At 39.1% G+C, this 23,522-nt stretch overlaps 1 protein-coding gene across 10 annotated transcripts in view; it reads left to right on the forward strand.

Annotated features, from left to right (window-relative positions):
• The window catches only part of SBF2 (SET binding factor 2), a 544,825-nt gene that overhangs the window by 423,096 nt on the left and 98,207 nt on the right, over window positions 1–23,522 (forward strand). For all 10 annotated transcript variants that reach the window (XM_063728148.1, XM_054524676.2, XM_054524670.2 and 7 more), the window contains one exon: window positions 4,177–4,245. In XM_063728148.1, the coding sequence (XP_063584218.1) occupies window positions 4,177–4,245 (69 nt within the window). The remainder of the gene's footprint in view (window positions 1–4,176; window positions 4,246–23,522) is intronic.

Raw genomic sequence — 23,522 nt, forward strand, 5'->3', positions numbered from 1 at the left:
ATCATCGTTTTCCAAAATATATTCTACAACTGCTTTCTTTTAAAATACTCAGTGAAACGGAGTTTACAAATGCTGTATACCGAATTCCCTTCATAGAGTCACAGTTTAAAATCCTGCAAAATCCTTTTTTAAAAAAAAAAAAGAAAAAGAAAAGGAAAACCTTGTTTAATTTTGTTTACTCAGCATTTCCCCAATTCCCCCCAAGTAACAGCTATCAGTACTCTACAGAGCTAGTATTAGCAGAATAGTTTAAAGAGCTCTCCCCACTCATCCTCCCCTCGCCATAAAAATAGGAAGTCCTGAGTCTTCCTTGCAGAACCAAACTTCTTTTTCCTCGTATATTATATCTGATGATATCATCAGGGATCTTGCTGTTTAATATAAATTCTAGGTATTTGCTTTTTGTGATGTTTTCGGGGTCTAACCCTGCCTTAGAAATGGGGACTATATTGACTACCAGACGTATCTCAGAGTCCTCAGTCTACTAGAGATCTTTCTTTTTCCTCTCTCTCCTCCATTGGAGTTTCCCTTTTAGTGTACTTGGGACCATTCTAATTCTCAAGAATCTAAGGATTGGATAAAATCTCAGCATTCATCTAGTTGAGCCCTATTGAGATTCATTAAACAGTAAATTTAGATGTAATGACTCTTCAAGTGGCTATTTTTTTTTTTTTTTTTTGACAGTGTCTCTCTGTGTCACCCAGGCTGGGGTGTCATGGCATGATCATAGTTTGCTGCAACCTCAAACTCCCAAGCTCAAACAATCCTCCCATCTCAGCCTCCCAAGTAGCTGGGACTACATGCATGCACCATCATACCTGGCCAATTTTTTATGTATTTTTATTTTTTGTAGAAGCAGAGTCACCCTGTATTGCCCAGGCTGATCTTAAACTCCTGGGCTCAAGCAATCCTCCTGCCTTGGCTTCCCAAAGTGCTCGGATTATAAGTATGAACCACCACACCCAGCCCAAGTGACTATTTTATTGCTCTCCTTTCCAACCTTGAAGATTTATAGTCAGGGCCTTTTGTTTTATTCTACTCACCTGTTCTCTAATAATTTCAGAAGTCACCAGTGACCTCATATTCATCAGTTTCTCATGTTTTTGTTTTTGTTTTTTTAATCTTTATTGTACTAAACTTCCTCTAAAGCATGTAACACTGTTGGTCATTTCCTCTTAACATCTATGATACCATTCTCACCAGCTCTCCTTCCCCATCTTGATTTTCCTTTCTGCCTTTATATAAATACATATCTTTCCCAAGTTTCTGTCCTTAGCTCCTTTTTCTCATTATTCTCCTTATGTTTATTCCTTTATTTATTCACTTATTCATTTCTCCAATAAATATTTATTCAATAGGATGAATTAGTTAAAATATTATTTTTAGCATAATATAGGAAGCTTGAGCCTATCTTTTACTTTTTTATTTTTAACTGGGTCACAGAATGTGAGCCATATGAGAATGACTTTTTACTGCTGAGATTTATCTTATAATCCTTTTTTTTAAAGATAGGTCTCACTCCGTTGTCCAGGCTGGAGTGCAATGGCACCATCTCAGTTCACTGCAACCTCTGCCTCACAGGTTCAAGCGATTCTCCTGCCTCAGCCTCCTGAGTAGCTGGGACTACAGGCACAGGCCACCGTTCCCGGCTAATTTTTGTATTTTTTGTAAAGACAGGGTTTCACCATGTTGCCCAGGCTGGTCTTGAACTCCTGAGCTCAGGTGATCCATCCGCCTCTGCCTCCTAAAGTGCTGGGATTACAGGCGTGAACCACCGTGCCCAGCCTTATAATCCATTATTGTTTCAGAGGTCATTGCAATAGAACATGCAGTAAATTCTAAACTGTTTTTCAGAATTGGCAATACATGAAATTCAATTGAAAACTCTTTTAGTTGATCCTAGTACCAAAAGCACTCAGGCTAGAAAGACTAGCTTTAGGCTAGATGGCCACTTCTAGGCTAGGCTCTTGAAGGAAAGTTTCTTCCTTTTTCCTCAGGGCAGTACTACACCTTCCCCATCCACAGCAGTAGTTTGAAATAGGCAAAGATTATCTTTGCCTATTTCCCTTCTGACTCTTCCTCACTTCTGACTTTCCCTTCCGACTCTTCCTCCTGTTTTCTAGAGTGCTTGTCCCAGGCACTAGTGCACTTAGGCAGCTCTAAGCCTTCTGCTGCTCTCCTGGTCAGGTCTGTTCTCACCACCTTCACACTCTAGTGCTGGAAGTTCAGACTATTCATATTTTCTACCTCAAAAATTAAAGGAAAGCAAGTACAAAAGGCAGTGTCTAGAGGAAAAAACACCACGCTGATAGGTCGATAAATCTAGATTCCAGTTGTGGCTCTGTGGCTGACATCTATGAGTCTTTTCTCTAGTCTGGAAAGTGGAGGAATTGCACTGGAATAATTGATGTCTAAGGTCCCAGCTCTATGAGTTTAAAATCATTTCACGCAAACTTATAACGGATGGATGAGGAGTTTTGATGGAGATAGCTACATTGTCTAAGGTCAGGGCTTTAATCACTATTCTTCACCCACTAGGGAAATCAGTTGCAGCTTTTGCAGCCATTGTGGGCACTATTCTGGATTCTGGCCACATTGGACCCCACTGCTAGACAGAGGAAGGACTGGTTAACATAACTGTATGAAAATATCTATCCGCCGGGCATGGTGGTTCATGCCTGTGATCCCAGCACTTTGGGAGGCTGAGGCAGGCAGATCACTTGAGGTCAGGAGTTAAACCCTGTCTCTACTAAAAATATAAAAATTAGCCGAGTGTGGTGGCATGTGCCTGTAATCCCAGCTACTCGGGAGGCTGAAGCACGAGAATCGCTTGAACCTGGGAGACCGAGGTTACAGTGAGCTGAGATCACACCACTGCACTCCAACCCTGGGTGACAGAGCGAGACTCTGTCTCAAAAAAAAAAAAAAAAATTATCTAACATAATGTCCTCGAGGTTCATCCATGTGGTAGCAAGTGTCAGAATTTCTTTTTAAGGCTGAATATTCTATGCTTCTATGTGTTTGTGCTTGTATACCACATTGTGTATATTCTCTTATCTGTCAACAGACACCTGGATCACTTTCACCTTTTGTGAATAATGCTTCTGTGAACATGAGTATACAAAAACCTGTTTGAGTTTTTGTTTTCCATTCTTTTGGGTGTATGCCCAGAAGAAGAATAACTGTAATATACAGTAATTCTATATTTATTTTTTGCGTGTGTGGAATCGCTATACTGTTTTCCACAGTCACTGTGCCATTTTACCTTCCCACTGAGATTTCCTGACCTTTCTATTCATCAGCATTTCACTCAATGGGTTTTAGAATCAGTGATATATCTTGTCTGATCAACAGCAAGATCCTCCCCGCCCCCCGCTCCTTTTTTTTTTTGAGACGGAGTCTCATTCTGTTGTCCAGGCTGGAGTGCAGTGGCGGGATCTTGGCTCACCGCAACCTCCGCCTCCCAGGTACAAGCGATTCTCTTGCCTCAGCCTCCCAAGTAGCTGGGATTACAGGCGCCTGCCACCATGCCTGGCTTTTTGTATTTTTAGTAGAGACAGGGTTTCACCATGTTGGCCAGGCTGGTCTCAAACTCCTGACCTCAGGTGATCTGCCCGCTTCGGCCTCCCAAAGTGCTGGGATTACAGGCATGAGCCACCACGCCCAGCCTGCAAGATAACCCTTTTTGTATAACAATAAGAAAGAAAAAAATACCTCCAGTCAATTATAAGATGATCCCAATCTCAGAAGTGTTAAAATGTGCAAAAAAATATATCTTAGACTCAATGGAATACAGTTGATAAATATACTAAAACTCCCTCCAAAAAGAAATTTGTGTAAGTTACACAACTCTTAAAACAGTCTTTGTAGAGCAGGAAAGTAAGGGTGGCTACTCAGCAATAATGTATGAAAATACCTTTCTCAAATGTACTTTTACCTTATTTATAAAAGAATGTGCTTCACACACAGTTTTTTCCCCCAAAACTTACCTAGCTATGCCTTAATGGCAATTTGGAATAAAAGTACAAACCCCTCTGTCAGGTCCTCTGCAAAATAAAAATAAAAAGGTAAAAACCCCATAGGACAGTAAACAGTGTATCCCAGATGTTAGTTCCCATGTTATTTGTGATTTCTGGTAAATATCCTAATGCTCTTTTGTCTTTCTTTTGCTTAAAGGATTGTTCAAGTTTAGAAGAATACAACATTGCCGCAGCATTACTCCCTTTGACTAGTGCTTTCTATAGGGTAAGTTTCACTGGTCCATATATAAGCTTGTTATGATTTACATAAATGTATTCAGTTTGATTTATTATGGAACTACATGAAAATCCTGTCCTCTTAGTAGCATGCCTAAGATATATCTGTGGTTATATTTATTATAACATTTATTGCGTGCTATGTGTAGGAAATTTAATATAGAACACTAAATCATCTCCTAAAATAGCACCCACACCCATTACATCCTTTTTCTTAATTTTCTTTATAGTACTTTATAATACCTGAATTTATGTTACATATTGGTTTGTTTACATGTTTTTTCCCCATCACAGAAAGTAAATTTCATGAGGCTGGGATATTGTCTGTCCTCTTTACTGCTATGTCCCAGGGCCACTCAGTAAATATTTATTGAATGAATGACATTGAAGCCAGAAAGTAGAGTTTAACTTTACTGGTAATTTCTGCGAACCTTCTGAGAATTTTCTGGAATGTTCAAAGTGATTTTTTAAAATTCTGTCACTTAACTACAGTTATATCTGTGCTTTTTCATAAATAGATTCATTCTTATGGCAAACAAAAACCAGCAAATTTCTTTTCCCATGAAGGACTTGTAAAGAATTAGATAACCACCCGCACTCAGAACAATGCATTTAATACATCCTTCTGAAATATGCAATAATAAACAGTAAATCTGTGGTAGCAGCTGACTTACTATTCAGCCACATGCACAGTCAGCTTCAGGAAGCAATAAGTTAACAAGTTTGGTAACTGCCATACTGTTTCTCTGTGTTAGCAGATTAATCATACATAGGTTTTAGTGGTGGGCTTAGATTTGATTTTTTGTGGTTGGCATGGTTTGTTGTTGGATGAGTTTGTTTTGGATTATTTTGGTTTAGGGATGAATCAGTCAAGGTCCAATCAGGAGCCAGAAACCACACCAGTAATTTGAACAGAGAAATTTTATTTTATTTTTGTTTTTATTTATTTATTTATTGAGACAGAGTTTTAGCTCTTGTTGCCCAGGCTAGAGTGCAGTGGCTCAATCTCGGCTCATTGCAACCTCCTCCTCCCATGTTCAAGTGATTCTCCTGCCTCAGTTGCCCAAGTGGCTGGGGTTATAGGCATGCACCACCACACTTGGCTGATTTTTTGTATTTTTAGTAGAAATGGGGTTTCACCATGTTGGTCAGGCTGGTCTCAAACCCCTGACCTCAGGTGATCCACCCGCCTCGGCCTCCCAAAGTGCTGGGATTACAGGCATGAGCTACCACGCCTGGCCTATTTTTATTTTTTTGAGGCAGTGTTTCACTCTGTTGCCCAGGCTGTAGTGCAGTGGCACAATCTTAGCTCCCTACAGCCTCTGCCTCCTGGGCTCAAGTGATCCTCCCATCTCAGCCTCCCAAGTAGCTGGAACTACAGACACACGCCACCACACCCAGCTAATTTTTTTTTTTTTTTTTTTTTTTTTTTTGAGACGGAGTCTCACTCTGTCACCCAGGCTAGAGTGTAGTGGCGTGATTTCAGCTCACTGCAACCTCCACCTCCCAGGTTCAAGCGATTCTCCTGCCTCAGCCTCCCGAGTAGGTGGGACTACAGGCACGTGCCACTACACCCAGCTAATTTTTGTATTTTTAGTAGAGACGGGGTTTCACCATGTTGACCAGAATGGTCTTGATCTTTTGACCTTGTGATCCACCTGCCTTGGCCTCCCAAAGTGCTGGGATTACAGGTGTGAACCACTGCGTCCAGGAGATTTTTTGTATTTTTTTGTAGAGACGGAGTTTCACCATGTTGCCCAGGCTGGTCTAAAATTCCTAGACTCAAGCTGTCTGCTCACCTTGGCCTCCCAAAGTGCTGCGATTACAGGGGTGAGCCACCACACCTGGCTGATTTTTGTATTTTTTTGTAGAGACAGAGTTTCATCATGTTGCCCAGGCTGGTCTCAAATTCCTAGACTCAAGCTGTCTGCCCACCTTGGCCTCCCAAAGTGCTGCGATTACAGGGGTGAGCTACCACGCCTGACCAGAAATTTTAATATAAGGAGTTATTAAGTAGTAATAGGGGATTAACTACTAAGAGGTAAAGAGAATTCATAAGAATACAGGAATAGAATATAGGGAGCAACTACTGCCTCTAGGGCTCAGGCATAGTACCTAACAAAGAAGCAAACTTGAAAGAGAGCCCCTTCCCAGATCTAGGGTGATTCAGATCATGTTGGAGAGGTGTTGTGGCCACTGGATGGCATAGAATTTCAACAGACCAGAACTGGCAAACAGTAAACTGCCTGCTGGAGTACTGGCAAGACTTGCTAGGAAGCCACCCGCTAGGATGGCCCTGAAACTTCTAGGGTGCCAGTGAAACTTGATAGGAAGCTACCACCTGGGGTACCGCTGAAACTTTATAGATAGCACTGCCACTGTGGTCCCACACACCACCATTAGGTGCCTACCACAAGAGCAAGAAGGAGAAAGTACACCAGAACTAGGAAGAGAATCCCCTTTCTACTGCAGTGTTCCTTCAGCACCTTTACTGGTAAAGCTTAATATTCTGCATTTTGGCAAAGGAGAAATGTTTATAAGGTCCAGTTCCAGTATCACAAAGCAAGACAGAGAAGGATAGATTTGGAAGAAAGAAGTACTGCATTGATAACAGAGGGGTTAGGTAAGGTAGATCACACGGATTCTCGGATATTTTCTAAATCTTTACCTTTTGGAAAATTATTTCTAGTGCATATTAGATTTGTTAATTCAGGAAGTAGATGTAAATTACATTTTCCTGGGCACAAATTGCAAATTAGCCATCCTCATACTGTCCAGCCCGTATAAACTCCTGGGTCTTGCCAGCATTGCTTCAGAGAATGGACTCAGCTGCTTGTCTTGTTTAAACTTAACTTTTAAAATACTTTAAATAACATTATTATTATTTTTCAATGGAACAAAAGTTTATTGAGTATCCCAATATAAAAAGCTACTATAACAGGCAACAGCTGGGCAGCAACATTAATAAAACATTGACATGTTCCCTAGGAACTTATATTAATAGTCTAATACTGCAGATAATTTTAAAAAATCAAACTGGTCCACAGTGCCACCAACCAGATGGACATTATCTTAAGTAAAAGTTATATATATACCAGGTGCGGTGGCTCACACCTGTAATCCCAGAACTTTGCAAGGCGGGCGGATCACCTGAGGTTGGGAGTTGAAGACCAGCCTGACCAACATGGAGAATACCCATCTCTACTAAAAATACGAAATTAGCCGGGCGTGATGGTGTATGCCTGTAATCCCAGCTACTTGAGAGGCTGTGGCAGGAGAATTGCTTGAACCTTGGAGGCGGAGGTTGCCATGAACCGAGAGCGCGCCATTGTACTCCAGCCTGGGCAACAATAGCAAAACTCCGTCTAAAAAAAAAAAAAAAAAAAAAATTTTTATATATATATATTCCAGATAGTACAGAAAGGAACAAAATGCAAAGTAAAAGTTCCCTTTTCCACCTTCACCCCATTTCCTCTGAACCATTGATTTCCTTCCTGGGGAAAAGGAGTGGGAATGAGGGTGAAGGGCCAGGGAAGAGTCACGCATTACTGCCAGCACATGCAGATAAAAATTTTCTTTTTTTGGTGGTGGATCACTTGAGGTCAGGAGTTCGAGACCAGCCTGGCCAACATGGTGAAACCCCATCTCTACTAAAAATACAAAAATTAGCCAGCCATGGTGGAGTGCGCCTATAGTCCCAGCTACTCAGGAGGCTGAGGAAGGAGAATCACTTGAACTCAGGAGGCAGAGGCTGCAGTGAGCCGAGATCATGCCACTGCACTCCAGCCTGGGTGACAGAGCAAGACTATGTCTCAAAATAAAAATAAAAATAATTTTTTAAAACAGTATCTTTTTTAACAAAAACAATCAAACCATTTACACTGTTTTCACACCTTGATTTTTTCACTTGGTAGTACATCTTGGTCATCCTCTCATAATAGCACATATACCTAATTTTTTTAATTACTCCATTTATATTTTTAATGAAAAGATGGTGTATATGTACCTACTATTCTCATATGAGCAGGATATTTCATTAGCCCAGATGAAAGGTTATGTTTATCTTTTAGAGTTTTATTTAGTGTCAGAGTGTTCAAGATTTCCCACTTGTAACATCGCCTGTCTTAGATCCTTTGGAATTTGTCATGCGACAGCCACCACAAATTATTTTTTCCCCTAGATTGTATGCCTACAGTTCCTTCTTACTTCTTTCCACTTTTACTAAGTAACATGTAATTCATTAACTCTTATGGAAGCCTTCTTTGAAGGTGGTACCTTAACAGCCAGGTTTAAATTCTTAGGATTACTTTTACTGTGAAAAATAATGTAATCTTTTATACTTATGTTTGTTGTTTATATGGTACTTTCATTTTCGATTTCATTTTATTAGATATGCCAAGCCCTGTGCTTTTATCTGTTTCAGAATAATCACAGATTAGTAACACATAATCCCTTACCCTCAGGACACATACTAATGGCCTTTCATATCCATTGATCAGCTGTTGACAGTAGAGGAATCATTTCAAAGTTGATGAATAATAACATTGGGCTACTCATTGATTTACTTATGCCCTTTGCATTTAAAGATTATGTTTATTAAATTCAGAGCCAGAGTGTATATTGAGAATATGTAAAGCAGAGGTTCATGTCTAAAGGTTACTTTTTTAGAAGGAAAATAATAAAGTAAAACCCAATAGAGCAGAAATAGAACCACAACAGGATACTTTTGTATTATTCCTTCCCAACAATAGCAGTGAGCAACAGTGAAAGTCATGGCCCCTTCACCACAGCCACCATTTAACTTTTTTTTTTTTTTTTTTGAGACGGAGTTTTGCTCTTTTTGCCCAGCCTGGAGTGCAATGGTGCGATCTCAGCTCGCTGCAACCTCTGCCTGCTGGGTTCAAGCGATTCTCCCACCTCAGCCTCCTGAGTAGCCGGGATTATAGGTGCCCACCACCATGCCCAGCTAATTTTTGTGTTTTTACTGTAGAGATGGGGTTTCACCATGTTGACCAGGCTGGTCTCGAACTCCTGACCTCAGGTGATCCACCTGTCTTGACCTCCCAAAGTGCTGGGATTACAGGCGTGAGCCACCACACCCGGCCGCCACCTTTAACTTAATGCCTTCTCTCTAGTGACCCAAGCACCTCAGGGCCACCCTGTTGTAGTTCTTAATATCCAGGGTATTCCAGAGGGTTTCCTGGAATCTGTCAAAATATGGCAAAGCCATCCCATTACTTCTTTGAGGCACATCTGTTGGTTATTGATACTCAAAATGACTCCCGGGAGAGCTAACACTTTCTCCTTTGGTACCCATTATAGCCTGTGTTTACCCTGGGAGGAAAAAATACCCTATTCACCTTAAGTGCAGTCATCCTGAAGTGAAGCCTTTCCAGATTCTAAAGATCCCCCACATGTAGTTGGCATTTGAGGAAGTTTTATTGATTGAGTTAGGTCTTACTTCAGAATAAGAGCATTATTCAGACACTCATTCTCAGGAGAAACATATTTTTTCTTCAAAATTCTCCATTCAACATGTAAAAATTTATTTTCTAGTATCTAGCCATTCAGAAGATTTACTTGTTTGAAGATTATTGAAGTATAATTTATATATCATAAAATTCACCCATTTTAAGTGTGTATATTAGTAATTTTAGTGTTTTACAGAGTGGTAAAACCATCACCACGGTCTAATTTTAGAACATTTCTCAAAAACAAAAATAAGTAAGTAAGTAAATAAATAAATAAATAAATAGGCCAGGAGTGATGGTTCATGCCTGTAATCCCAGCACTTTGGGAAGCCAAGGCAGTTGGATCACCTGAGGTCAGGAGTTCGAGTCCAGCCTGGCCAACATAGTGAAACCTCCATCTCTACTAAAAATACAAAAATTAGCTGGGCATGGTGGCACACTCCTGTAGTCCCAGCTACTTGGGAGGCCGAGACAGAAGAATCTGTTGAACCTGGGAGGTGGAGGTTGCAGTGAGCCAAGATTACGCCATTGCACTCCAGCCTGGGCGACAAAGTGAGACTCCGTCTCAAAAATAAAAAAATAGAAATAAATGAATAAATAGGTAGAACATTTCTGTCACCCCAAAAAGAAACCTTATGCCCATTCTCAGTCACTCCCCCTCCCCAGGCAACCACTAATCTGCTTTCTGTCTCTATAAATTAGTCTTCTCTAGACATTTTATTTAAAGGGAATCATACATTATATGTTCTTTTGTGTGTTGCTTTTCTCACTGAGCATAAAGGTTTTGAGGCTCACCCATGTTGTTAGAAGATTTCTTTAAGACTGCTAATTATTAAGAATTTTCCACACCTGGAGTGCTTAGGTAACCTGTATTATTTCAAAATGTGTCTAATTCAGTATATAATACACAGTTAAACTAATTCTCATAAATATATTAGGAAAAAATGTGAGATGTACAACATGACTCCTCAGTTTAAAGAAATATAAATTTACATTTCTACCTGATTTTATAATTATTTAATTTCTTTATTGCTGAATTTTAACTTTGGCTTATACATTCTACATAAAGACCCACTAGTTTATCTGGCTGTAAATAAAATTTTTAGACCTAGTTATTATTTCCATTTCAAAATATGAAAGCCCATGGCAAGTAAATTCAGGGTAGGGTAATAGGAAAGTCTACCTGGAAAAAGTAATCTGTGTCATTTATATGAATCTAACTTACCTAATTAGAGAAGCAGTTAGAAAAGTCACTTGTGTCATTTGTGTAAATCTAACTGACCTAATCAGTTAGTGACATTAAAGTATAGAGAGTCACTGCATTTCCTGAGCTAGCTAAGTGGTGACCTTTCTGCCACCATCAGACTCTAGGTATTCCCCCAGCCGATACCCCCTAACATGAGTAAAGTAAAATCTGTGTTTTTCACGTCAAAGCCTGGTGTTTCTTATGTAAGTCCATTTACCTAACAGAACACGGTAAAGAATGGGAGTCCAGAGGCAGGTGATAGGAATAATAAAGAGAGCTAATATTTACTGAACTTTTACTAATGCTACGTTTGACTTGCAGTACCTAATCTAACCCAGTGAAATTTTATTCCATTTTAAGATGAAGGAAATGTGGCTTGGAAAGAATCTATACTACCTAGCTAGTAAATGTCAGAACAGGACTCACTCAATTCTGTCTGATTTCAAACCTCATGTTCTTTAACTATAATAGAGTTCTTCAAATGAGTTCCAATTTATGAAGCATACCTCTAGAAACTTTTTTTTTATCTTTTTGCTTAGAGATATTGAATTGGCATCACTCCTGCCCTCTAATTTCTTCAAGCATTTTCACACATATAACCAGCAAGGATACTTCAGTTAAGTTTTGGCTTAGAGGGGACAAAGTCAAGATGTTATGGTTTAATTAATCATTACGTAGTATTATTTATATGTTTCAAATATTCATATATTTCTCTTTTTTTTTTTTTTTTTGAGACGGGTTTTTAGCTCTGTCGCCCAAGCTGGAGTACAGTGATGCCATCTCAGCTCACTGCAACCTCCACCTCCTGGGCTTAAGCAATCGTCCCACCTCAGCCTCCTCAGTAGCAGGACTGCAAGCATGCACTACCACACACAGCTAATTTAAAAAAATTTTTTTCTTTTGTAGAGATGACGTCTCACTATATTGCCCAGGCTGGTCTCAAACTCCTGGGCTCAAGTGATCCTCCCCCTTGGCTTCCCAGAGTTTTGGGATTATAGGCGTGAGCCACTATGCCTGGCCATTTTCACATATTTCTAATAGGGAACGTAGTTTTCAGAATTACACTAAATACACTTTTGTATTTCACTGATAATTCAGAAGTTCCTTGAATACTGGCTTTGCCTTAGTAATTAATATGGATCCTGATTGTCCTACTATAGATATGAGAGTTTGTGGGTAATTGTGATGGAATACAAATATGCCGACTTTCATAGTATTGAGATTGTGGCTAGAAGAAAAATCTTATAGAAATATAAAAAATAGATATTTCATAAGTCATCACTTTTAATTGGTAAATGATAAGAGGTCTCAAAAATTTACAAAATAGGAAAAGAATTTTGTTTTTTTTTCAGACTTCATGATCTGGATACATCTCATTTCCTACAATAGGTCTCAAGGGATTATATTTTTGACCACAAAAAAAAAAAAAAGACAGGGGAGGGAGTGGGTGATGAAGGGTCTTTTTTCATCGTTTTTTCTGCTGTAAACCAAATATTAATCTTAAAAATAAGTTAGTCAGCAGAAAAATGTTTGAGAGTGAAGGCAAGCATCAGTGCTGGCTGAATCCAAATTTGGCCTGGAAAAGATGTGAATGTGTTTATTACAGCACATCTTTCCAGCACAGCAGAATTTTAGAATGGTCAGAGAATTAGTGTCTTGCTTTTATTTCCTCCCTTCATTTTCTTCTTGTTCTTTAAGATAGCTCCTCCTCTTCCCTTTCAGCACAACCTCTCCTTGCTTCTCCCACTTTTCCTTTCTAGTTTTGAAAGACTGTTCATTTATCCTACTGCTCCTGAAAAACTTCTGCTTCTGAGAAACTGTGAATTATTATAATTAATTTAGAACTAATGTTCTTTATTAACATTAGTTTATATATACTATTTAAACTAGTGATAGAAGGAAACTGGGGCAATTTACTCAGAAGCTCTAGAACACTTATTGTGTTTTTCAGTGAATAATTAACAGTATTTTTAATCTTATTAAATTTATTTTTATAATAATTACTAATTTTTAATTTTATGAAATATTTTTCTGAACTTGTCAACTTTTTTTGTGTGATGATTAACTTTTTTCATGTGATGGACAATTTTTTTTTATATGATGAAAAAAAGGTTTGGACCCTTTTGTTCATTCTTCAGAAAAATGAGGCAGCCTGCTAAGACTATTTCTTTCTCTACTCCAAAAGAAATATAGTACAGTTCAGTTCAGTAGACATTGAAGTCCTATGCTACCACGTCCTGAGTATTAGTACTACAAAAGCCAACAAGTCAAAATCTCCACCCTTAAACACACACGCATACAGAGAAGATAGATTAGTAAAACAAATTATAGCATGTGTATTCTAAAACAGATACAATCTAAGTACTGTAAGAATACATTAGTTCCTGGTGACCCAAGGAACACCCCCCAAAAACTGTGACGTGTGTGCCCATGAATGATAAATGAGCATTTATCTTGCAGGTGGGAATGAGATAAAGAGTGGGTGAAGTATGAGATGACATACATATTATAGGCAAAAAAAAAAACATGTGGATCACTTACTGGGAATTGTGACTGGAAATGGAGGCAGAAGGAACAGGATGGTGCTACTGCACTCCGGAGCGAGACTCTGTCTCAAAAAAAAAAAAAAAAAAGGCAGAAATCCTCTTTTTAAAGATTTCCTAATTATTAATAATAAAACTAAAACCAAAAGAACTACAGGCTACCTGTAGCTTGGACTTCTATGTGGATCTGTCCAGAAAACAACGAAAATTGCAGAATTTTAACTTGAAAGATAGGTCCAGCTAAAAATATAAATACAAGAGACTTCTACAGAGAGATAATTACAGAACTCTGTTAGAAGAAGAGAAAAGAAAAAAGAATAGAGGTCAGAAACATGGAAAAAAAATCTATGGAATAACAATGAAGAAAAGCTAAAGAATGAGACAGCACAGGAGAATCATGTGAAGATCAGGTGAAGTTGCAGAATTTCTACTCTGGAATAGAAGTTAAAAGAAAGTTGCTAATTTGAGCAGTCTTTAGTAGGTTATGTAGTGCCATTAAAAATCAATTGATGATTTATTTTGCAAGAAAACAGTAAGAAAGGAAACGTAATTATGACTGAGCCAGGCTCTAATTTATTCTACGGTAGCATGGAATTTGATTATTTCTGTTGGCCCCTCCAAGTACATTTTCTTTTTAGAAGATTGTAACACCTCCCACAAACAGGTAAAGGGACCATGTGTTTGACAAAAGGAACAATGCCCTGTCTTCTAATTCTGAGACAGTAGGAGGTGAAGGCAAAGATCATACTGAAGGGAGGAGGCATCCCATCTCCTAGAAAGTCATGCCAGAAGATTGGGGGGCAAGGCTATGGAGGTTGTCCTGTGTGACTCGGTTTCAATTCTGTTTCTGCCTTGGAAACAATCATCCTGGACCCTATTACAGGAGGATTCCAGGACCATCAACCTGACATACACATTTAAAAATAAAATTTTTACAACAGAATAACTTCATAAAAACATGAAAATTTTTATTGAAATTTTTCATCTTCCAGAAAAAAACGGATTTCTTCCAAAAGTATACCTCTTCTTACTTTGCTATCACCATGTATAGAATATAATATAAAGTGTTTGTCCCCACTAAACCAAAAAAGGAACTAGCAAGCTTTAATGTCTACTGTGATTTTTCTCAGAACCAGTAAGATTATTGCTGTTTCTACCCACTGTCTTACGTCTTGTAAAACTTGAAGAAAAAAAGATTGTGAAGTATATAGACCTAGACTTGAAAGAGTTTTATTCGTGGGCAACGTGAGGGTTGGAAGAAAATATTAGACAATATACTTTTAAGTTTTTAATAATATTTTTAAATTTTCAAATAATACAATGAAGAGTTCGTCATGAGCCACTCAGGAGTATTGGCAACATGTTCAATAATGGGAAGTAATTACACTGGGTTTTTTTTTTGTTGGGGGGGTTGTTTTTTGTTTTTTGTTTTTTGTTTTTTTTTTGGAGGCAAAGTCTCACTCTTTCCCCCAAGCCGGAGTGCAGTGGTGCAATCTGAGCTCACTGCAACCTCCGCCTCCCGGGTTCAAGTGATTCTCCTGCCTCAGCTTCCAGAGTAGCTGGGATTACAGGCGCCTACCACCACGCTCAGCTAATTTTTGTATTTTTAGTAGAGACAGGGTTTTACCATGTTGGCCAGGCTAGTCTCGAACTCCTGACCTCAAGTGATCCGTCCACATCAGTCTCCCAAAGTGCTGAGATTATAGGCGTGAGCCACCGTGCCGGGCTGTAATTACACTATTTGAATGTCTAGGTCCCAAAAAGCTTTCTTTGGTTTATGGATTTACTGCCTTAGATTGTTTCCATGAAATGTTGAGAATGTGTTTACGTGATTGAATATTTAAGTTATTTTGTTAGGTTTTCCTTTCCCAGAATATTACTTGGAACAACTGGAGAAGAGTGGCTAATTTAGCCCAGAAAACACGTGGGAGAGTCTAAGCAGAAAGAAATGGTACAAACTACAGTGCCTCCCGTAAGACTTGAGCAGATAGGGACTCTTCTGAGCCAAGGTTCTAGTCAGTATGAGTATTTTGTGCAGCCACAGCTCTGTGGCAAATGCTTGACTTCTCTTCCATTGTGCTCCAAGAAAAGTGAAATTTGCAACCTTAGGATAAGGAGAAAGTACGCCACCAAAACTATAGGAGGAAAATGCAGTTAGAGTCAGCTTCCAATGGAGAAAAGCAGGGGGAAGGCTAATGCAGTATTGTAGGAATTCCTAATGCCAACCTGCTTTCCTTTTGTTTCTTTTACATATATTGAACTTATATGTAAGATTTCATTTTTAAAAGCTAAAACCACATTTTTTTTAAAAGTAGGAAAACCACTCCCATCTTTAAATGATCAGAATCAAAAACTAAAGGTCCGGATTATTGGCTCCTCATTCTTCATGTTGTGGTATCTAGCATAGAGCATTTCACAAAAACAGTTTCTCGAATTGAATTGATGATCCAATATTCAATACAAGAGCCCAGGTCTCCTGATTTCAGGTCTGTTATTGCTCAATATGGGCTCTAATCCTTTGACCTGGACCCATGACTCTTAACTCTGCTGCACATTAGAATCACCTGGAGTGCTTTTAAAGACAACAGATGCAAAGCCTCCATCAAAGGGTAGTTGAAAACAAAATCCGCGGGGCTGAAGCCATCAGTGTCTTAAAAATTCCAGAAATATTCCAGGGTCTCAGAACCCTAAGAGTCTGTCATTCACTTCTGTGTAAATGCTGATGATGTCTAATACAGCTTAATGTCATACTTCACCAGTAGACACTGGTTATAAAGACAGTACTCTCCAGGCTGGCATGGGGGAGTACTTGGAGATTCTAGCCTCCAAAAAATAACTTAGGGCCTCTTTTTTTCAGGTCTGTAAGTTTAGGGTTCTAAAAGCTTAATGAAAAATGAGGGATACTTATTTTTAATTTATCACACCTGTTGATTCAAATCAAAAGTATTTATTCAGCTCTTTCTTGTGTTAAGAACCCTTTGGTAGTCTAAATGAGGAACCTCAACATCGAAGACCTAGCCTCTGCCTTTGAGGAACTTGTGATTTATTATCATTGAGTTGAGGAAAAATAACTCATAAAATATAATAATGATGCCCAGCATTGACTGAACACTTCCTAGGTACCGGATACTATGCTAAGCACTTCACTAAGCACTTCACATACACACATGTGAGGACTTAATCCTCACAATCATAACCTTGAGAGTTAGTCTGATTTCAGAACCTATTCCCTTAACCATCGGTCAGTTCATAGACTAGTGAGAGGTAATAAAATGGTTGTTTTAGGGGACAGAGCTGGAGGAGGCACCTGCAGTCCTCTGCTATGTCCTGGGTATAAATTTATTTTAATCAATTTAAAATAAAAAAATAAAGTGGTTGTTTTTAAGCCACTAAGTTTTGGCTGTTTTTTTTTCCACACAGCAATAGATGGTAGAAATACTGGTACATAGTAAGTGCTATTGACATCTTAGCTAATATTGCCATTATTATGTAGATCTTTGATGCCAGGTTGTAAAATCCAGATATGTGATCAATAGGGAGCTTTTGTGTGTGTCTGTGTTTGTTTGTTTTTTTGAAACAGAGTCTCACTCTGTCGCCCAGACTGGAGTGCAGAGGCATGATCTCGGCTCACTGCAACCTCCGCTTCCTGAGTTCAAGCAATCCTCCCACCTCAGCTTCCCTAGTAGCTGGAATTACGGGAGTGTGCCACCACACCTGGCTAATTGTTATATTTTTGGTAGAGACAGGTTTTACCATGTTGCCCAGGCTAATAGGTAGCTATTTTAGGTGCTTGGGCAAGAGAAGCAATGTGAATTAAACAATATTTTATTAAGTTTGTAATGAAGTATGGCTTAAAAGAAATATTGATTAGTGCAAGAGAAGATATGGGTTTTTTTTTGTTTGTTTGTTTGTTTTTGAGACAGAGTCTGTCTCTGTCACCCAGGCTGGAGTGCAGTACCATGATCTCAGCTCCCTGCAACCTCCACCCCCCTGGGTATAAGTGATCCTCCTGCCTCAGCCTCCCAAGTAGCTGGGATTATAGGCGCCTGCCACCGCACCCAGCTAATTTTTGTATTTTTAGTAGAAACCGGGTTTCACGGTGTTAGCCAGGATGGTCTCAATCTCCTGACCTTGTGATCCGCCTGCCTTGACCTCCCAGAGTGCTGGGATTACAGGCATGAGCCACCGCACCCGGCCGAGAAGATATGTTTAAGCACTGTATCAGAAGTTTCACAAAAACAGAACTGTATGGAAGTGCAAATCAGTGTAATTACATATTACAGATACTAAATTACATATTACAGATACCTGCTGAAGTTAGGCAATTGTATACCTTCTGTGATTTAGGATATTGTGTCGCCATTAACAATTATTCTTCCTCATGGTAACAATAAAAATTTTACTGGCTTCATCTTAATCTTGTGAATTTTGTAGGAAATTTTCTAAAAACAACAAAAGTACAAATGCAAAGTTTTCAAGGTTAAAAAATTATGAAGAGGTTTGTTTTCACTCAAGCAAGCCCTAGGATACATTTTCTGAAATGTTGTCTGGTGACTGCTTGCATTTTTGCTGTCTTTCAAGTTAAGGTGACATTTGTATTGGTCTGGAATTTTTGTCTCTTCACTAAGTAACTGATCTCCGAATTGCATGTTTAATAACTTGACTCATTATGTTGTGTAAAGATCTGTGGTGTTACAAGGAGAGCTGTGGAAAAACAACACATTTGTGCTTTATTGTTTTTCTTTTTTTAAACACAAGGTCTCATTCTGTCACCCAGGCTGAAGTACAGTGGCACAATCATGGCTCACTGCAGCCTCAAACTCCTGGGCTCAAGGGATCCTCCCACCTCAGCCTCTTGAGTAGCTGGGACCACAGGTGTGCACCACCACCCCCAGCCTATTTCTTCTTATTATTTTTTTTAGAGATGGGGTTTTGCTATGTTGCCCAGGCTTTTATTGTTTTCCTTACAAAATCAACTTTATTTGTTTAATTGGGGGGGGGATGGGGAGTGTTATAGAGACTCTACTTGGCCAAAGCTAAAATCTGTTCTCTTTTCCATCCAAGAAGGCTAACTGAAGCTGACATGACTTCTGGGAAGTGCCTTGCAACTGACCTCTGGGCATGCTCCATGCCAAAGTGTTATCATGAGAATCAGTCCAACACGAGTGAGATTTGAATCCTCTGGAAGGATTAAGGCAAGGGAAAAGTATCTGGACAGTATCCCCTTATTTGGAATTAATAAACTAAATTTTGCAGCTTAACTCTCTCTGTAGTTATGAGAGATGAGATGCGTGTAACAATTAACAGTTACTCGTTCTTCCTAAAACAACTGTATTATCAGTTTCACTGGCTTCACCCCAGTGTTTTGAGCCTCATATGTGATAGTACATTTTAGAATCACCATCCCAGCCCCCAGCAGAGTGCTAAACACATCTTTGGAATTCTGAAAAATGTTCATGGTTATAATTTATCCTTAGGTACCAGTGCTGTGCCAAGAGCTTTCTGTCCAAATACAATTCTTACTTTATTTCATCATTCATTCGGTTCATTTAAATATTTTATCTGTCATCCTATTTTTGTTGTTGGACTTGAAGAAATGAGATTCTATATCCAAAAATGCCTTTTTATGCTATAAAAAGGCAAAGGAGCACTAGTATCTCTGTGAGTGGCTTGTACATAATCTTAAAACCACCATTGACTCCAGATCTTTTTGTTAAGCACTTGCCAAAGTCTTCTGTAGGTAGTAAAAGGACTAAGGCATGCATTTCTGAGGCTGGATTTAAATAAATTATAGGTTTCCTTTTCCTTCTTAAATTTGAAAATCATATTTCTTGTGATCCAAGCCACTGATTAAAATGCTGACAGGGGCAGAATTTTGTAGCAGGCTACTAGACACCCCCTTCTAGGATAGCTGCAATCCTTGTAGTCATCAGACAAGGAAAATATGACAGGAAAAGTAATTCGAAATCAAATCGCAGAATGTCTAAAATGTCATGTTAAGGAGTTTAGACTAATATTATTCTCTGGTCACAGTACATAATACCATACTCTTGAGTAGGGCAGTGACGTGATTGTTTCAAAAACAAACTAGAGCAGTGTAGAAAATAGGAAGATGAGAGGTTAGAGCAACAGAGGCCACTTAGTAGGCTAGTATAACAGACAAGTACTGATGAGGGTACTTAGAGATCCACATAGAGGTAGCAAAAGTTACAAACCAAATCTACAGGGGCCAAACAAATAACGCAAATGAGTTAGCAGGCCACATGAAGAGCACATGTCCCATCTAAGGGGCAGCCTCTGCTGAGCTTCAGCAGTTGTTGCCATACAGGGATGTAGGAACATTGCTACCACATGTTTAGGCTTTTCAAAAGAAGCGCGAAATTTAGATTGTATGTAAAACGTCTTCAGTTTAAAATGTTGGCTTCATTTTTCAAAAATCCTAGACAGCCAAAACAAAACGCATATGCAGCCAGATGTAGTTAATAACATGCGAGCTTCGCAACCTCCAGCTTTTAGCTTCTGATTGTGAATTGTTGTTGTGTGGTATAGTAAGGAAAAGGCCTGAACTCTGGGGCCACAGAAAGATCTGGATTTGAATCTTGGCTCATCCTGAGATCTTTTTTTTTTTGAGACGGAGTCTCACTCATTGTCCAGGCTGGAGTGCAGTGGCACGATTTCAGCTCACTGCAACCTCCGCATCCCAGGTTCAAGCGATTCTCCTGCCTCAGCCTCCTGAGTAGCTGGGAATACCGGTACGTACCACCACACCCAGCTAATTTTTGTATTTTTAGTGAAGACGGAGTTTTGCCACGTTGGCCAGGCCAGTCTTGAACTCCTGACCTCAAGTGATCCGCCCACCTTGGCCTCCCAAAGTGCTGGGATTACAGACACTAACCACCAAGCCTGGCCTTATCCTGAGATCTGAAACAAATGTTTAACTGTCTGAACTTTTATTCTTCTACTCTAAAATGGTGATAACTAAAGATGAAATTATTCATGTAAAGCACCTAACATAGTGCCTGGCATATAGTAAGTGCACAGCGAATATTTGTTGAATGAAAGACAGGACATGAATTCAACTATAAATTGAATGTCTGCTTCACCAGTCACTGGATATACATTGACAAATAAAACAGACACAGTCCCTATGCTCACCAAGCTTAGCCCAGGTCCTCCAGCTGGCAAATGGCAAAACCCATGATGATGCATGTCAGCATCCTCCACTTCTGGGGTTGGAAGTCACAGGGCATACTTGATTATGTTGGTTTTTAGTGGACTCTAATATTTTCATTTAGGGCAAGGACTTTGTAGCCTGAAGATAGAAATTAGAATACTTTTGGTAAGATACAGCCTAATATAATTGAGAAAAGAATAGAAAATGCAAAACTCATGACTTGTGAATAACAAAAGCAAAGATTTTAATAACTATGTGTCCCTAAAAAGAACTTTATGAATAGATTATTATTCTAGCTTAATTTTGCTTAGGTGGCACTGTTTCCTTTGTATTAGCCAGCATCGTTAGCATTTTTGAGAAGTCATAGATTTGGTGGGGATTTGTGGAGGAGCTGCTGAATTACAGAAGAAATTATTATGGCAGAAAACCAATTATGTTGTGCTATAAATACTTGATTCAGTAACTCAGCAAATTCCCTTTATGTCCAAAGTGCAGACATTTTGTACCTAAGTCAAAAGGTCTGTTTTTAATTTCTGCAGCTTTGCAGCTGTTCCTCTTTGTCACTGATAGATTTTTACATGATAAGAGAGACATAAAGATAAAGAGGGGTCACTTTCAGAGGGAGTTTTAAGTGTTGGGGAGATGAAAGTATGGGATTAACCCTCAGTCATAGGCATGTTTCAGTACTGATAGCAGGAGATTACCTGGAAGAAGTCAGAGAACCATCTGGAATGACTGTGGAGTTAGCTGGTTTTATTATACTCTTGGGTGACATTTCCAGCTAATAAAATTAGAATTAAAATTATAATCTTAGAAGCAAGCCTCTGGGAAATATGTAATTAACCTTTTGGAATTTAACAAGCGTTGTGTGTACCTCCAGTACCTATATTTAAGATGATTTAACCTAGCATTTGAATTGATGCCAAGATGTGCAAGACATGGTCTCTGCCCTCAAAGGCTATTAAGAGAGAGCCTATATGTACACAGATTTTTTTAAATTATTTAGGTTTAATTCATAAAAACCCTAGAAGAAAACCTAGGCAATACCATTCAGGCCATAGGCATGGGCAAGGACTTCATGACTAAAACACCAAAAGCAATGGCAACAAAAGCCAAAATAGACAAATGAGATCTAATTAAACTAAAGAGATTCTGCACAGCAAAAGAAACTACCATCAGAGTGAATGGGCAACCTACAGAATGGGAGAAAATTTTTGCAACCTACTCATCTGACAAAGGACTAATATCCAGAATCTACAAAGAACTTGAACAAATTTACGAGAAAAAAAAACCCCATCAAAAAGTGGGCAAAGGATATGAACAGACACTTCTCGAAAGAAGGCATTATGCAGCCAACAGACACATGAAAAAATGCTCATCATCATTGGTCATCAGAGAAATGCAAATCAAAACCACAATGAGATACCATCTCACGCCAGTTAGAATGGCAGTCATTAAAAAGTCAGGAAACAACAGATGCTGGAGCAAATGTGGAGAAATAGGAACACTTTTACACGTTGGTGGGAGTGTAAATGAGTTCACCCATTGTGGAAGACAGTGTGGTGATTCCTCAAGGATCTAGAACTAGAAATACCATTTGACCCAATGATTCCATTACTGGGTATATACGCAAAGGATTATAAATCATGCTACTATAATAAACATGCACACGTATGTTTATTGTGGCACTATTCACAATAGCAAAGACTTGGAACCAACCCAAATGTCCATCAATGATAGACTGGATTAAGAAAATGTGGCACATAAACACCATGGAATACTGTGCAGCCATAAAAAAGGATGAGTTCATGTCATCTCCAGGGACATGGATGAAGCTGGAAACCATCATTCTCAGCAAACTATCGCAAGAGCAGAAAACCAAACACCGCATGTTCTCACTCATAGGTGGGGACTGAACAGTGAAAACACTTGGACACAGGGTGGGGAACATCACACACTGGGGCCTGTTGGGGGGTTGGGGGCTGGGGTAGGGATAGCATTAGGAGAAATACCTAATGTAAATGACGAGTTGATGGGTGCAGCAAACCAGCATGGCACATGTATACCTCGGTAACAAACCTGCACATTGTGCACATGTACCCTAGAACTTAAAGTATAATTTTAAAAAATTATTTAGGTTTAATTAATGATTTAGTGTTTAGTTTTTAAAACCTAATTGTTGGTATTTTAAAAATATTATCTCTTAATGAGCGTACAAAAATAGGAACAACACAGGAACTTACTTCATATAATACATTTCCTTATAAAATGGTAGAGTATTATTTATTTTTTTTAAAACTCTACCTTGATCATCTTTGTTGTCATAGAAATACTAATACTTTATATTGTTATTATGGCTGCTATTTTCTCTTGTATCAAGCCTAAGAAAGGTTGTAGCATAGCATTTCAGCACATTCTGGAGCAAAAAATAGTCCTAAATGTAATACAAAATAGAATGAAATAATTGTTAAAGAAGTATAAACAAAGTTCTAGGCCAAGCATGGTGGCTCACGCCTGTAATCCCAGCACTTTGGGAGGCCGAGGTGGGTGGATTGCTCGAGGTCAGGAGTTTGAGAGCAGCCTGGCCAACATGGTGAAACCCTGTCTTTACTAAAAGTACAAAATTTAGCTGGGGATGATGGTGGGCGCCTGTAATCCCAGCTACTCAGGAGGCTGAGGCAGGAGAATTGCTTGAACCAAGGAGGCAGAGGTTGCAGTGAGCCGAGATCGCCCCACTGCACTCTAGCCTGGGTAACAGAGCAAGACTCCATCTCAAAACAACAACAACAAAGTTCTACTTAAGATAGTGTCATAGTCTGCTCAGGCTGCCAT

The sequence above is a fragment of the Pongo abelii genome, chromosome 9 (assembly GCF_028885655.2).
Source record: "Pongo abelii isolate AG06213 chromosome 9, NHGRI_mPonAbe1-v2.0_pri, whole genome shotgun sequence".
Classification (NCBI taxonomy): domain Eukaryota; kingdom Metazoa; phylum Chordata; class Mammalia; order Primates; family Hominidae; genus Pongo; species Pongo abelii.